General features: G+C 45.1%; 1 protein-coding gene across 6 annotated transcripts in view; it reads right to left on the bottom strand.

Moving 5' to 3' along the window:
• Positions 1-12,689, bottom strand: part of LOC135905091 (A.superbus venom factor 1-like) — a 312,000-nt gene that overhangs the window by 9,013 nt on the left and 290,298 nt on the right. For all 6 annotated transcript variants that reach the window (XM_065436075.1, XM_065436074.1, XM_065436073.1 and 3 more), the window contains 5 exons: positions 9,987-10,074; positions 8,696-8,767; positions 6,751-6,856; positions 5,021-5,110; positions 138-248 (listed from right to left, as the gene is read on the bottom strand). In XM_065436075.1, coding sequence (XP_065292147.1) covers positions 138-248; positions 5,021-5,110; positions 6,751-6,856; positions 8,696-8,767; positions 9,987-10,074 — 467 coding nt within the window. The remainder of the gene's footprint in view (positions 1-137; positions 249-5,020; positions 5,111-6,750; positions 6,857-8,695; positions 8,768-9,986; positions 10,075-12,689) is intronic.

The following is a 12,689-nucleotide window of genomic DNA, read 5'->3' on the forward strand; positions in this document are numbered from 1 at the left end:
TGAAGCCGGAAGCCCAAACCAAGCTTCTGGGCGTAGAAGAGAAGCGTGCAATATTAGGACTTCATTAGCTGCTGGCTGTTTTCTGTCTTCTTATGCACAAGTTATTACCGATTGCACAAGCACGTACGTATACCAACCGAAGTCGTGGTCGTCACATGCGATTTTTCTGAGGGCCATCCTGTTCCACACCGTGGAATTCCTGCCCGGTTTCAAGACATCAGTGAAAGTTTCGTTGACAGGGCACTCCGCTGTGCGGGAGAGAAAACGCAAGACTCGATGTCACATCGATATCGAAGAAACACGGAATTCGAAGCAAGATAACTTCTTAATCCCTCAATGCATGCCCAAACACAGTTGTCCATCAAAGATTGTTGCCATTTTTCATCTCTTTTTGCGGCTATACCGACAGCACATTTGGGCAAATAAGGATGATGAAATGATATTTGAGTTAGAGCTTAATTAGTATAGTAAAAATATTCAGTAGTTGGTTCGCTGAACAATCCGCAATTTCAAACCCGCTTCAGCCTATCAAAACGGCACTGTGGTTCATGCGTTAAGTTTTTTATGCTTACGTGAGAATTTGATGCGTATACGAGATGCGTTGGGTATTACAGAATTGAGGATAGCACGTTGCATGATACTGCAGTCGAGTTCCGCGATGCGCAAGTGCGATGCGCGATAGATGGATAGATGGAAAAACTTTATTGAGAGTCCTGAGATACGCGGCTATCGAGCAATGGCTGAATAAATTTAACACGCATGTTCATTGTATACCTGCTGTCGCAAGACCTGGCTTGTTTTTTGCAGCACATACGACGGCTAAAAGACCGCGAAGACACTTGAGCGATATACTATACTCACGACGAGTAATACTTATTTTTGCTTATTCAATACTGAAAACAGCGCGGTGTCTAAGCTGCACGAACACGCATAATATTTCACGAACTTTAGGGAGTGCCGCCATCTTGGGCTTTTAGCACTGGTGGTTTCTAATGGTAACAGAGCGCAAACGGTAACTTCGTATGCATGAAGATGATCTCACGCAGATGCGTTCGGTGTTTTTTGACCTCGTTCGGTGTTCCTTGACCTGGTTATTTCAACGACAGCGTGGACAAAAGCTAAATATTTTTCTTGTACGTCAAAGATTGCGGCGCTCACGGACCGCTTACCAGATTGTCTATACGAGGGGTAAAAAAAAATTGAAAAGAAAACGACGCGTGAAAGTTGTAGAAAGCGCGGGAATTGGCAAACTATAAGATATAGCGTTCAGTTAGCAAGATTGCATTTGAAAATGGGTATCGAGGTTCTGCCGAAAACAGGCAATTTGTTAGAAGCAGGTAAAATCAAGTTAAGAAGTAACAGTCTACTTTCATATCTTATTTACAATAGGCAACTGTTACCCCAATGTAATTTACGAAATTATACATTAGTCTAAACTTGCATGCGCTTTGTCAACAATAAACCATCCAACAGACACACATTACAATATTGCAATATTATTTCTATTCCGAAGTGACTGAGTTGTAAACTTGAAGACCTCTCAGTCGGTCTATTTCAATTTTTTTCAGATTGTGGCAATCAATAATATAGAGGCCCAAATAAAATACCTGTTAAAAAGTCATTGTATTTTTGTAATGAGTTAAAAAGCACTGCAATTGCTTCAGTGGTTGTCTAAAGAAAACGTTTCCCCCTTTCAGATGAGTCGAATAGAAAGATCCTGCGGTGAAGTGCTTTTTTTTTCTAAAAACTTAACTGCAACACAATGTTGAACCGCGTAAAAAGGCGAATTTAATACTATGCGGATATATAGCAGACCGCGTGAAAAATAGCACATGCCGCATACGAGTGGCTGAGTCACAAAAATCCTGCAAATTTATATGTTTCGGTGCCAAAAACTAAAGAAACGCCGTCATTAACACTTTCCGTAAGCGGCCGAAGAGCCCAGAACGTCGTCAAAGGGCCACCATGGCTCCTCGGCACGACTTGTGCGAGGGCCGGCCCTCGTTCTAGGCCGACACCTGCACTTAGTTTCGGGGCGAAAATTTGAAAGCAATGTTTCACTCAGTGTCATGCACCAACTCACGTGCTGGTTAATTAGCGCAAGCCGCTACAAGGTGGCACTATCACGTGCCCGAAAAATCGGTTGGAAACTGCACATGTGTTTTTGATCGGCCACAAGTGGTTGTATTTATATGAGTAGCAGACTGAGAGCATGTTTCGAGGCTCCAGTGAGTAGCCACAAAGCCGCCTAGAGCAAGGCCCATACACGCACTTCGTTTGCGGGCGAAAATTTGAGGACAACGTTTCACTGACTGTCATGCAATACTCGCCTTCTGGGTTATTTGCCCAAGCCGCTTCAAGGTGGCCCTATCAGGGGTCCGAAAAATCGGTTGGAAACTGCACATGTGTTTTTGATCGGCCACAAGTGGTTGTATTTATATGAGTAGCAGACTGAGAGCATGTTTCGAGGCTCCAGTGAGTAGCCACAAAGCCGCCTCGAGCAAGGCCCATACACACACTTCGTTTGCGGGCGAAAATTTGAGGACAACGTTTCACTGAGTGTCATGCACCAACTCGCCTTCTGGGTTATTTGCCCAAGCCGCTTCAAGGTGGCCCTATCACGTGCCCGAAAAATCAGTTGGAAACTGCACATGTGTTTTTGATCGGCCACAAGTGGTTGTATTTATATGAGTAGCAGACTGAGAGCATGTTTCGAGGCTCCAGTGAGTAGCCACAAAGCCGCCTAGAGCAAGGCCCATACACGCACTTCGTTTGCGGGCGAAAATTTGAGGACAACGTTTCACTGAGTGTCATGCACCAACTCGCCTTCTGTGTTATTTGCCCAAGCCGCTTCAAGGTGGCCCTATCACGGGTCCGAAAAATCGGTTGGAAACTGCACATGTGTTTTTGATCGGCCACAAGTGGTTGTATTTATATGAGTAGCAGACTGAGAGCATGTTTCGAGGCTCCAGTGAGTAGCCACAAAGCCGCCTCGAGCAAGGCCCATACACGCACTTCGTTTGCGGGCGAAAATTTGAGGACAACGTTTCACTGAGTGTCATGCACCAACTCGCCTTCTGGGTTATTTGCCCAAGCCGCTTCAAGGTGGCCCTATCACGGGTCCGAAAAATCGGTTGGAAACTGCACATGTGTTTTTGATCGGCCACAAAGGGTTGTATTTATATGAGTAGCAGACTGAGAGCATGTTTCGAGGCTCCAGTGAGTAGCCACAAAGCCGCCTAGAGCAAGGCCCATACACGCACTTCGTTTGCGGGCGAAAATTTGAGGACAACGTTTCACTGACTGTCATGCAATACTCGCCTTCTGGGTTATTTGCCCAAGCCGCTTCAAGGTGGCCCTATCAGGGGTCCGAAAAATCGGTTGGAAACTGCACATGTGTTTTTGATCGGCCACAAGTGGTTGTATTTATATGAGTAGCAGACTGAGAGCATGTTTCGAGGCTCCAGTGAGTAGCCACAAAGCCGTCTCGAGCAAGGCCCATACACGCACTTCGTTTGCGGGCGAAAATTTGAGGACAACGTTTCACTGAGTGTCATGCACCAACTCGCCTTCTGGGTTATTTGCCCAAGCCGCTTCAAGGTGGCCCTATCACGGGTCCGAAAAATCGGTTGGAAACTGCACATGTGTTTTTGATCGGCCACAAGGGGTTGTATTTATATGAGTAGCAGACTGAGAGCATGGTTCGAGGCCCCAGTGAGTAGCCACAAAGCCGCCTCGAGCAAGGCCCATACACGCACTTCGTTTGCGGGCGAAAATTTGAGGACAACGTTTCACTCAGTGCCATGCGCAAACTCGTGTAGTGGTTAATTTGCGCAAGCCGCTACAAGGTGGCACTATCACGTGGCTGAAAAATCGGTTGGAAACTGCACATGTGTTCTCGGTCGGCCACCAGTGGCTGTATTTATATGAGCAGCAGACAGAGTATGGTTCGAGGCTTCAGTGAGTAGCCACAAAGGGTCCTCGTACAATGCTCACACACGCACTTCGTTTCCGGGCGAAAATTTGAGGACAATGTTTCACTCAGTGTCATGCGCGAACTCGCGTGCTGGTTAATTTGCGCAAGCCACTACAAGGTGGCACTATCACGTGTCCGAAAAATCGGCTGGAAACTACACGTGTTCTCGGTCGGCCACCAGTGGTTGTATTTATATGAGTAGCAGACTCAGAGCATGGTTCGAGGCTTCAGTATTAGCTACAAAGCTACCTCATGCAAGGCCCGCAACCCCGTAAAAAGTTTGAAAAGAAATTATGGAGATTGCATGGCACGAAATTACATTAGTTAAAATGTTGCCTTTGCATATGAAATGTTATTAACTTTTGAATTGCAAAGAAAAACTGCGAACGCTAACAATTTCTAGGTGGTTTTCAGCAGGGACTTCTTTTACTGCAAACCGGGCTCCATTAATACTGGCACAGCTCATCTAGCCATCCATAACAGAATACTCAAAACCATTCGATGTCACATTCTCGATTCCTTTCCAAATAATTTGATCAGTGAGAATTTTGAGTGTTCTGGCCTGTTTTTAAATGTATTACTATTTGCGGGGTACCCGGTTTACGAAGACAGAGTAATGCCCTAATGCCCCTAGCTCAGCTTAGGGTGCCTCATTCACCTCCTCACCAACCTGTAGCAGAGGAGGTTCAGCTGTTTTGTGGTGCCATATTGTGACATTTGTTTAACCAGAACACACACAGCTACTACTGCAGCAATCAACGATGCGCTTTATAGGTGGCACTATATTTCACCGGCAGCAGCATAATAGGACTCAGAATTTTTTGAGAACTTTCATTCGACTAGCACGCTCGCGAAACAAAGACATTTACCACGCGTTGTGGTTAAACCGACCATCATAAGATGTCCCCAGGAGCCGTCTTAGTCTTCAGTGCAACAGTATTTTGTAAGAGGTAATAAATATGCATTTGTCTGATTTGCCTGAAACACACATCACAACACATCACTCTCTTTCGCTAGATGGCTAAAACCTGCCACCATTAGTACCTGTAGCGCATTTGCACATGTTGCCGTCGCAGAAGAGCTTCACCGAAGCACCCGCTGTCTCGGGTCTGTAGGACTGGGTGCAATTGTCGCCTGCATACAAGGAGCAATGCAAACCATGCGTACGAGATGCAGTAGTGAAGATTTTCAACTTTGTTTCAAGCAAGAAATAGAGGGAAAAATTATTCCGGTCCAACTCGTCTGAACCGGCTTCACGCCCTGCAGTGCCCGAACACAATTCCATATGCAGCAAAACTAGAACTTGAACATCTTTATCTCTCTCCACGTAAAATTTTTTGTATATAAAGAAAGGTAACTTTATTTCAGAAAAAATCTAATTATAGCACGGCAGATATAGCAATTTGTAGTTGGTTTCTGCACTCTCCGGATACCGTAACTCGCTCTAGTATATCATAAAGGCTAGAATTGTGTATTTAGGCATGTTTATCCTGATTAAATTATAATTTTGAGGTCCCAAAATAAACGTGAGCCAAGTTAAATTATCAGCATTACAAGGGATAAGCACAGACCTCGCGGTACTCGGTTGGATGCACGTCCCACTCCTCTACTTGCCTCGTTTCACTTTCTCGGCGCCTTGTTTCTTCTGCGCATACTTTTAAAGCAAATAACTTTCTTTGGTCCTTTCTGCCATTCTCGTGGTTGGTCGCTGGTCAGTGTGAGGTTGGTCGGTGGTCTATTTTAAGCTGGTCGGTGGTCCGTCGGTGGTTGGACCCAGCAAGAAAAACGTTCATTTGTACACTCTCTCTCTTGCTCGCTCTCTCTCACGCTCGCTCCGTCGTTTTCTTGTTCTATTTGCTTACGTTGACAATCATCGTCAATGGTTTATGCGCTTTATTTTTAGCACCAGTAAGTTCTCGCCTCTATCCATGGAGGGAAACTATCGCGCGTGCGCAGCTGTTCGCCAGTTTATGAGCAGACCGTTTGTTGAGGGACTTGACCCACGCGCTCCCTACCATTAGCGAAGGAGAGAGGTAATGTTCACAGTTATCAAATCCATGCAACTGCGTCTATGGCCTAATGAGTAGAACATCCTGATATTACGCTTGCGCATTTTCGTTCGAATCACAGCACCGGCGAATCTGGAACCTAGCCACTACCGACCTGCAAAAGAGTTAGTTTGCTGTGGAGCTAGTTGGTACATGATATTTAGAACAAAAAGATGACAGACGCAGCAATGATTTGCACCTTGTCAGCACTGTGTCTGCCTCTCTCTATTCATGTTTATTATTATTCTTTTTCTGTTTACTTGTTCGATCTGTGCCAGCTTCCCGCTGCTTACTACTGCTTACCCACAGAAAAACACTTGATATGACAGAGGGAAGGAAGGCTGCGCATTAGTAATTTCGAAGCTCTGTGCTTTTGAGTGCGAAGCAGACGTAGAGCTGATAACCGTTAGGAATACACCTTTTCTCCAATACATGCGTTCCGCCAAAGTATTTGACAACGCGTTTATTTCGTTTACAGTGCGTTGACGCCATATGCGATGTGCCGAGACCGCTCTTTGGCTGCCAGTCTCTCTGATAAGTGTTTAGCGTTTATTCTTCACTCCACTCTAGGAATATGGTTGGAATATGGTTGCCCATGTAACGAAGTCCGCTATTTCATCGTCTCACATAGTGTGTGTGAAGGAAGGCACTCAACACGAAGACTCGTTTCTGACCTGTGCGTGGGATATCACAGTAACCATCGGTCAATGAAAGAGACACACTTACTTTGTCTGTAATAGTCGTACACCTTCACGGTTGAAGTCTGAAGATTTACTACTGCGAATTCCCTTTCGACCCGAAACTTTAGGCAAGTGGCCGTCGCCGCTATCACCTACAAAAAAAAAAGACGCCACGCTGTCAGAAGGCTCCCTCCTCCTGAACTCTCTTGTAGCTAGTCCTTCAGCTATATGTCCGTCAGTGCAAAAGGCAGCTTTTTGTTCCAGCATGTATGTAATAAATCAGGTATTATGAAATACCACGGCATTTTCACAGTGCTCACAACAGGTGTTCTTCAATTTCAGCCAGTAACGTGATATAATTTTCTTTACTGCAATATCACAATATTGTTTTACCTTGCTTTTTCCTGTAGCAATACCTGCTTGATTTGCTTAAGAGTTTCTGATGTGTTTTTGCTTCACCACATTGCACTGTGAATTTCCTTCGACGCGCTCAAATAGGCTCATTCAGCGTCAAGAACGTAACGTTTGGTGCTTCGTTAAAAGGGCCGCGAACGAAATTTTTGAGGCTGAATTATGCATCGCATGTTAAGCCATTACACGTTCCTCAGCAGGCTGGCGAAATTTGAGCGCATTCGGCGCGGTAAAAAACAAAAAAAGAAGACGCAGTCTCGCCCGAAAGGCGAAGCATTTGTTGCAATGATACGAAGTAAGGATAGCAGTTTTATCGGCCGCTTAAACCCGTAAACATTCGCTTACCAACTAAAACAACAACCTTGGTGTCACGCGCGCACAGGCAAACAAACAAATCTCACTCGTTGAGCACGCGCACATTCACTGTCAAAAACCGTTGGATTCAGGAATAGCGGCAGCCGCAGTGAGCGAATTTACTTTCGTGCTGCCTCTAAGCAGATTGGGGCAGAAAGAGCAGATTGGTTGAGGGAACAAACTCGAGTTAATGACATCTTAGTAGAAATCAAGAAAAAGAAATGGGCATGGGCAGGACATGTAATGAGGAGGGAAGATAACCGATGGTCATTAAGGGTTACGGACTAGATCCCAAGGGAAGGGAAGCGTAGCAGGGGGCGGCAGAAAGTTAGGTGGGCGGATGAGATTATGAATCATTATGAATCCTTACCAACTAGCTCAGCTTTCTGTCGTTCTAAGATCAAGAAGTTTGCAGGGACGGCATGGCCACAATTAGTACATGACCGGGGTTGTTGGAGAAGTATGGGAGAGGCCTTTGCCCTGCAGTGGGCGTAACCAGGCTGATGATGATGATGATGCCTCTAAGCGGCGACGACACTTTGCACACGAAGCTATCAGCCCTCGGCGTATCTAGACTCTGTACCAGTTGCAGATAATTTTCGAGGTAGCGCGCCCGCTGGTGGGCTCAGCGGCGCCATACGGCCATACGCAGCCGCCGCCAGAGTGCACAGCGGTGGCGCTGCATTTCGTGACGTCACACAGCCTACGTCACACTGGAGTTCGCTGTCCGTAGAAAGGACATCGAGGAAGTGATCTAAGTCGAAATTTCCAGCTAAAATGCTCACGGAGAGCCCGGCTTTTTCCCCCTAATACAACCATATTGAGATCTCGCCTCGCAGTCACAATGGGGAACTGAAAACCGTCGTACGACCATACCATGGTCCCTTTTCACTGTTATATGGTACTACTACTGCGTTTTCTTATTTGTATTCCATTTGTTCTCATCGCCATATTTAGTGGAAGTCAGTTGATAAGGCACTGTCCAAATTTTACTGTTATTTGTATTTTCCTGCTTCGAATGTATTACTTTATTTCTGGCTGCTTATACTTCTATGTGCTTTGCACTTTCTCTAATGGGAGGTCCCCAGACAGTGCGACCGTGTAACATCTGCCTGTATGTGCGCGCAACATTTATAGGCGAAAGCTTGAATAATCCAGAATTCCCCCCTCTCCCCTAAAAAAAGAGATAGCAACTTTTATGTGGGCGTGCATTGTGGGTTGCCTACCGTTTTAAGGTAAAAGATGACGCCGTTCTCCCGTTCTTCGTAAGAGTCTACCCCTGCCGTCTCTTTGGCAACCTGCAACAGAGGGGAAAATTGAACAGCCTGCAAGAAAATGCACAGGATATTGATGGCACTCATTGAGCTTTATCTACAATGTTTACCCAGTTTTTACATGGGGTCGGTTTCCACGCTTCTATTTAAATCCCCGAATAAGCCAAAAAGCTAGCTGTTCAAATCGAAAACGAATTCTGCGCACCTGAGCGATATAAGCCGGAACCCCAATTTTTTTTTTCAATCAAGGGTAAGTTATGACGCATAGATTCGGGCCTTAGGCGTCAGCGTGTTCCGAACACAAATGAATTTCTTGTGCGCGTTTATGCAGTTCTAAGCAGCGAGAGTAGAACATTCAAATTATGTCTTCAATAAAAGCACTCAATTTTTCGAAAATTTCAAAAATTCCATATATTGGAACGTTTGAATCGGAATACTCGGTTGAAAATTTCAGTATTCCGTCCGACTTGTTCAATGATATTTTATGGCAGGATCTACGTCGTCGCTCCCAGTAAATACACCTGCTCACTTGAGAAATGTCCCACGCACATTGGTCACAGCAAATTTCAATTTCTTGTTAGCCAGCCAGGTACTATGGCGACATTTCACTTGCCGATAGTGAAATCTACGAGCTTGAACACTTCGACGTAGCATTACATGTTTTAATGGAATAAACAAACTTGCTATTAGGACCATTCATCTAAAAGCTTCCATAGCCTCGAATAAAGATACAGTTTTATTCGAACCTGGCACTTTTGTATATATATATTCGACTAACACCCATGTTTCACCGTTTGCACCGCTCTGCTCGTGTGACTCATGGAAGCGCATGATATATTTCCAAACATATTCGTCTTTACCTAGAAACACACCTAATTGCAATCTGAAAGTCACTCAGAACAATTGTGGGTGTTTTTCGGAATTTACAGCCGTGAAAATATTTTGCTTGCCACAAGCTTTCCCCTAGCTGCATTACAGCAGCGCAACTATTTGCCTCTCTACATAGCTAAACGTCGACGAGAAGCATAGATTCACAAAATCTGGTCACCCGAAGAAAACTGCTTATTGGGATGCGTGAAATGCCAACCAATCTCATGAAAAACGACGCGAACAAAAATGTCTCAGCCATTACATCACACAGTGAAGTCACTCCTGGATCGTAGACTTCTTTTGTAATGAGCAGCTGTACTGCTTGCTGCTACGAAAATATTTATGCTGTAAGAACAGGGGAACGGTTGCTTACTTTGTTCAAGTCATTCTTAATCGGCCTGAAGCCAGTGAAGGTTCCAACGTCCACAATAGCCATGTTTGATTCATTTCCGCCCAAATATCTGCAATCATCAAGAAATGAACAAAGCTATTTTGTGTGCGTTTCTAATACACGCCAGGAATGATGAAAACAGCGTCGGAAGCCTTAACACTCTAACTGGCAAGATAAGAAAGTCGTGGCCTAGAATTTATTACTGCACCTAAACATGACGTATGAGTGGTGATTGCGACTGCATTTATGTCCAACTGAACACCGCTGGGCGGTCCTTCGAGTTTCGGACAGTGAGTAATGTACCGCAGCGGTATGTGTTACCGGAGCCAGCAAGCAGTAGCAGCCTGCGGTACCGACGCCGCATGCCTCCTACGTCATGTGTGACGGGAAACTGAGGAAGCAGCAGCGGCCACCAAGGCCGGAAGGAGATAGTGGTACGCGCGGCCCGAGCCAGAGAGCAGCACCAGCCTGCGGTGCTGGCCTGGACACCGCGCACCGGCTTCCGAGGGAGAGAGAGCGAGAGTGACGTGGCGTCGCGGGGATGCCCTCTCCCTTCACGCAACGCCTGGCGCACTATCGCGGCAGGAGGTGTTCCCTTTCGTCCACTTTGCTCCGTAGAGGCGCGCTCATGACGTGACGCGACGTCGCAGCCAATGCGATTGTAGGTGCCACCTTGCTGCTTCAGATTACAGAACCGGCTTTTTCACTCAGTGGGGCATTTGACGCATTACCATAGAAAATAATAGCTCGCTTAAACAAATGAAACAATTTTCGCAGTGTCGAGACTATTCCCACCACTTGCGCGAAGAAGAAACCGACGGGGGGAGGAATCCGGGTGGTGGGGGTTGTTACCGAAGCATCTGCTGTTGCTCACGGTCAAAGTTTTTCTAAATTCCAATGTTGAGCGTATGGATGACGAAAGACAAATATAAAGGCAATACTTATGTTTTCATTTGTCTGGCTTTCGGATATGTTTTTACAAGGTCAACATTATTGTTCAGCTGCCAGTTAAAGGTCTAAGGACGAAACAAATACTTCTAACGTTTACAATGCAGTCATGTGCGGATAAAGTAGGAAACATTGAGGCGTTTTCATTGTGCAGGACGCACTACACACACTTCTTGACCGTTGCGATTAAGGTAACAAATAATACCTTAGTAAAGAAACAGCCTTCTTGATCGATGAACGGCCGATACATAAGCAGTGAGGCAGTAGAAGTATGCACTTGTATCACTGTTAAAGAAATAATAGGCACCGTTTCATATTTGCCTGTACGATGTACTCATCAAAAAACTGACACCTAAAGCGTATAATCCAACCGGTTGTATTAGCAGAGCTATAATCTGACAAAGAAAGAAGTACACCGACCAAGAAAAACTTGTTTAAAATACAAGACATTTCGGCTTCTATAGGGAAGCCTTGTTTAGAAGTGGGCGAAAAAGGTTAAGTGCCTGTTTAAATAGGTTATCATGCTGTACAAGCAACGTACGTAAGATGGGGGGAGGGTTCATTCATTTCGATTGAGTGTGTGTACTGTAGATTGTGTCTCTAGAGACTCCGGGTACAGGCGTAACTTCCAATTCCTTTCCTGGCCGACTAGACTACACTTCATCCACTCAATATTGTCCGTAGTCATTGCTGCGTGTCATTTAAAGTTTTGCTTTTTCGGTGTACGTCTTTCATTGTCATGTCTCATTCCGACAAGACGGGCTTCCGTAGAACTGTCGACTACAGAATCGACTACATACGATTCGGTTCTCGGCCCCGCCTTGTCTCAAAATCATCCTAATCTTCAAACATCGAGACGATTGTTCTTAGAAAAGTTGCAATGATTCTATTGCTTTTCTGTTGACTTTTTTTGCCTTCAATACAGCTTTTGTTGAGATGCAAGAAAATACGCCATGAGGGTTCTCGTGGATATACAACTACCGCGGCAGGTCCAAAATGACCCGTAGTGAACTGTAGCGTCTACAGATGACGAAGGACGAAGTGTGCTTGAAAAAAGAATACACCATCCAAATACACAAGCTGGAGACAGTTTTGTAGCCGATGTGATTTAATGGTGATTCATTGCGGACACGCCCGACTCTCAGTACTTTGGAGGTTCCTACTGGACTTCAACATGTAAACTTGATGCGTGTCTGCACCTGATGTCCTTATCAGCCGCCAGCTAATTTTGTCCAAAAAGTATTGCTTCCCCACATTTCTTGCATCTTCAGGATCTTGAAATGGTTATAGCTGTAGATCGGATTAAGAATCCTTAATTCTACAACGAGTTTAGTCACATGTACAGAATGTGGACCGCGTGCGACGGCTCTGTAGAGATCCAGGGAAAACACGTGGAAGGCGTGAGATGGAAATTCAATACCATGAGCAAAACAACAACTGCTTTTACCTTGTTCTAGTTTTGCTCACACTCTACAGAGACATAATTTATGAGGAAATCAACTATTTCACGTGCAGCGTACTTGGAAAGCACCTGCCCAGCCACTTGATAAATATGCCTGATGTGAAATAAGGTGAACCCGTTACATGACGACGTACGTATTACCATTCAGAGCCTAGCCGTCTGCCTTACAGTTTGGTTTACTAGGACACTTTAAAAATATTCAAATTTGCAGGAAAATTTTCATTGGATGAATTTTGAGGTGTGTGCGACATGGCATAAGCATTATTTTCGCCGAT

This window comes from Dermacentor albipictus, chromosome 6 (genome assembly GCF_038994185.2).
Source record: "Dermacentor albipictus isolate Rhodes 1998 colony chromosome 6, USDA_Dalb.pri_finalv2, whole genome shotgun sequence".
Classification (NCBI taxonomy): Eukaryota; Metazoa; Arthropoda; class Arachnida; order Ixodida; family Ixodidae; genus Dermacentor; species Dermacentor albipictus.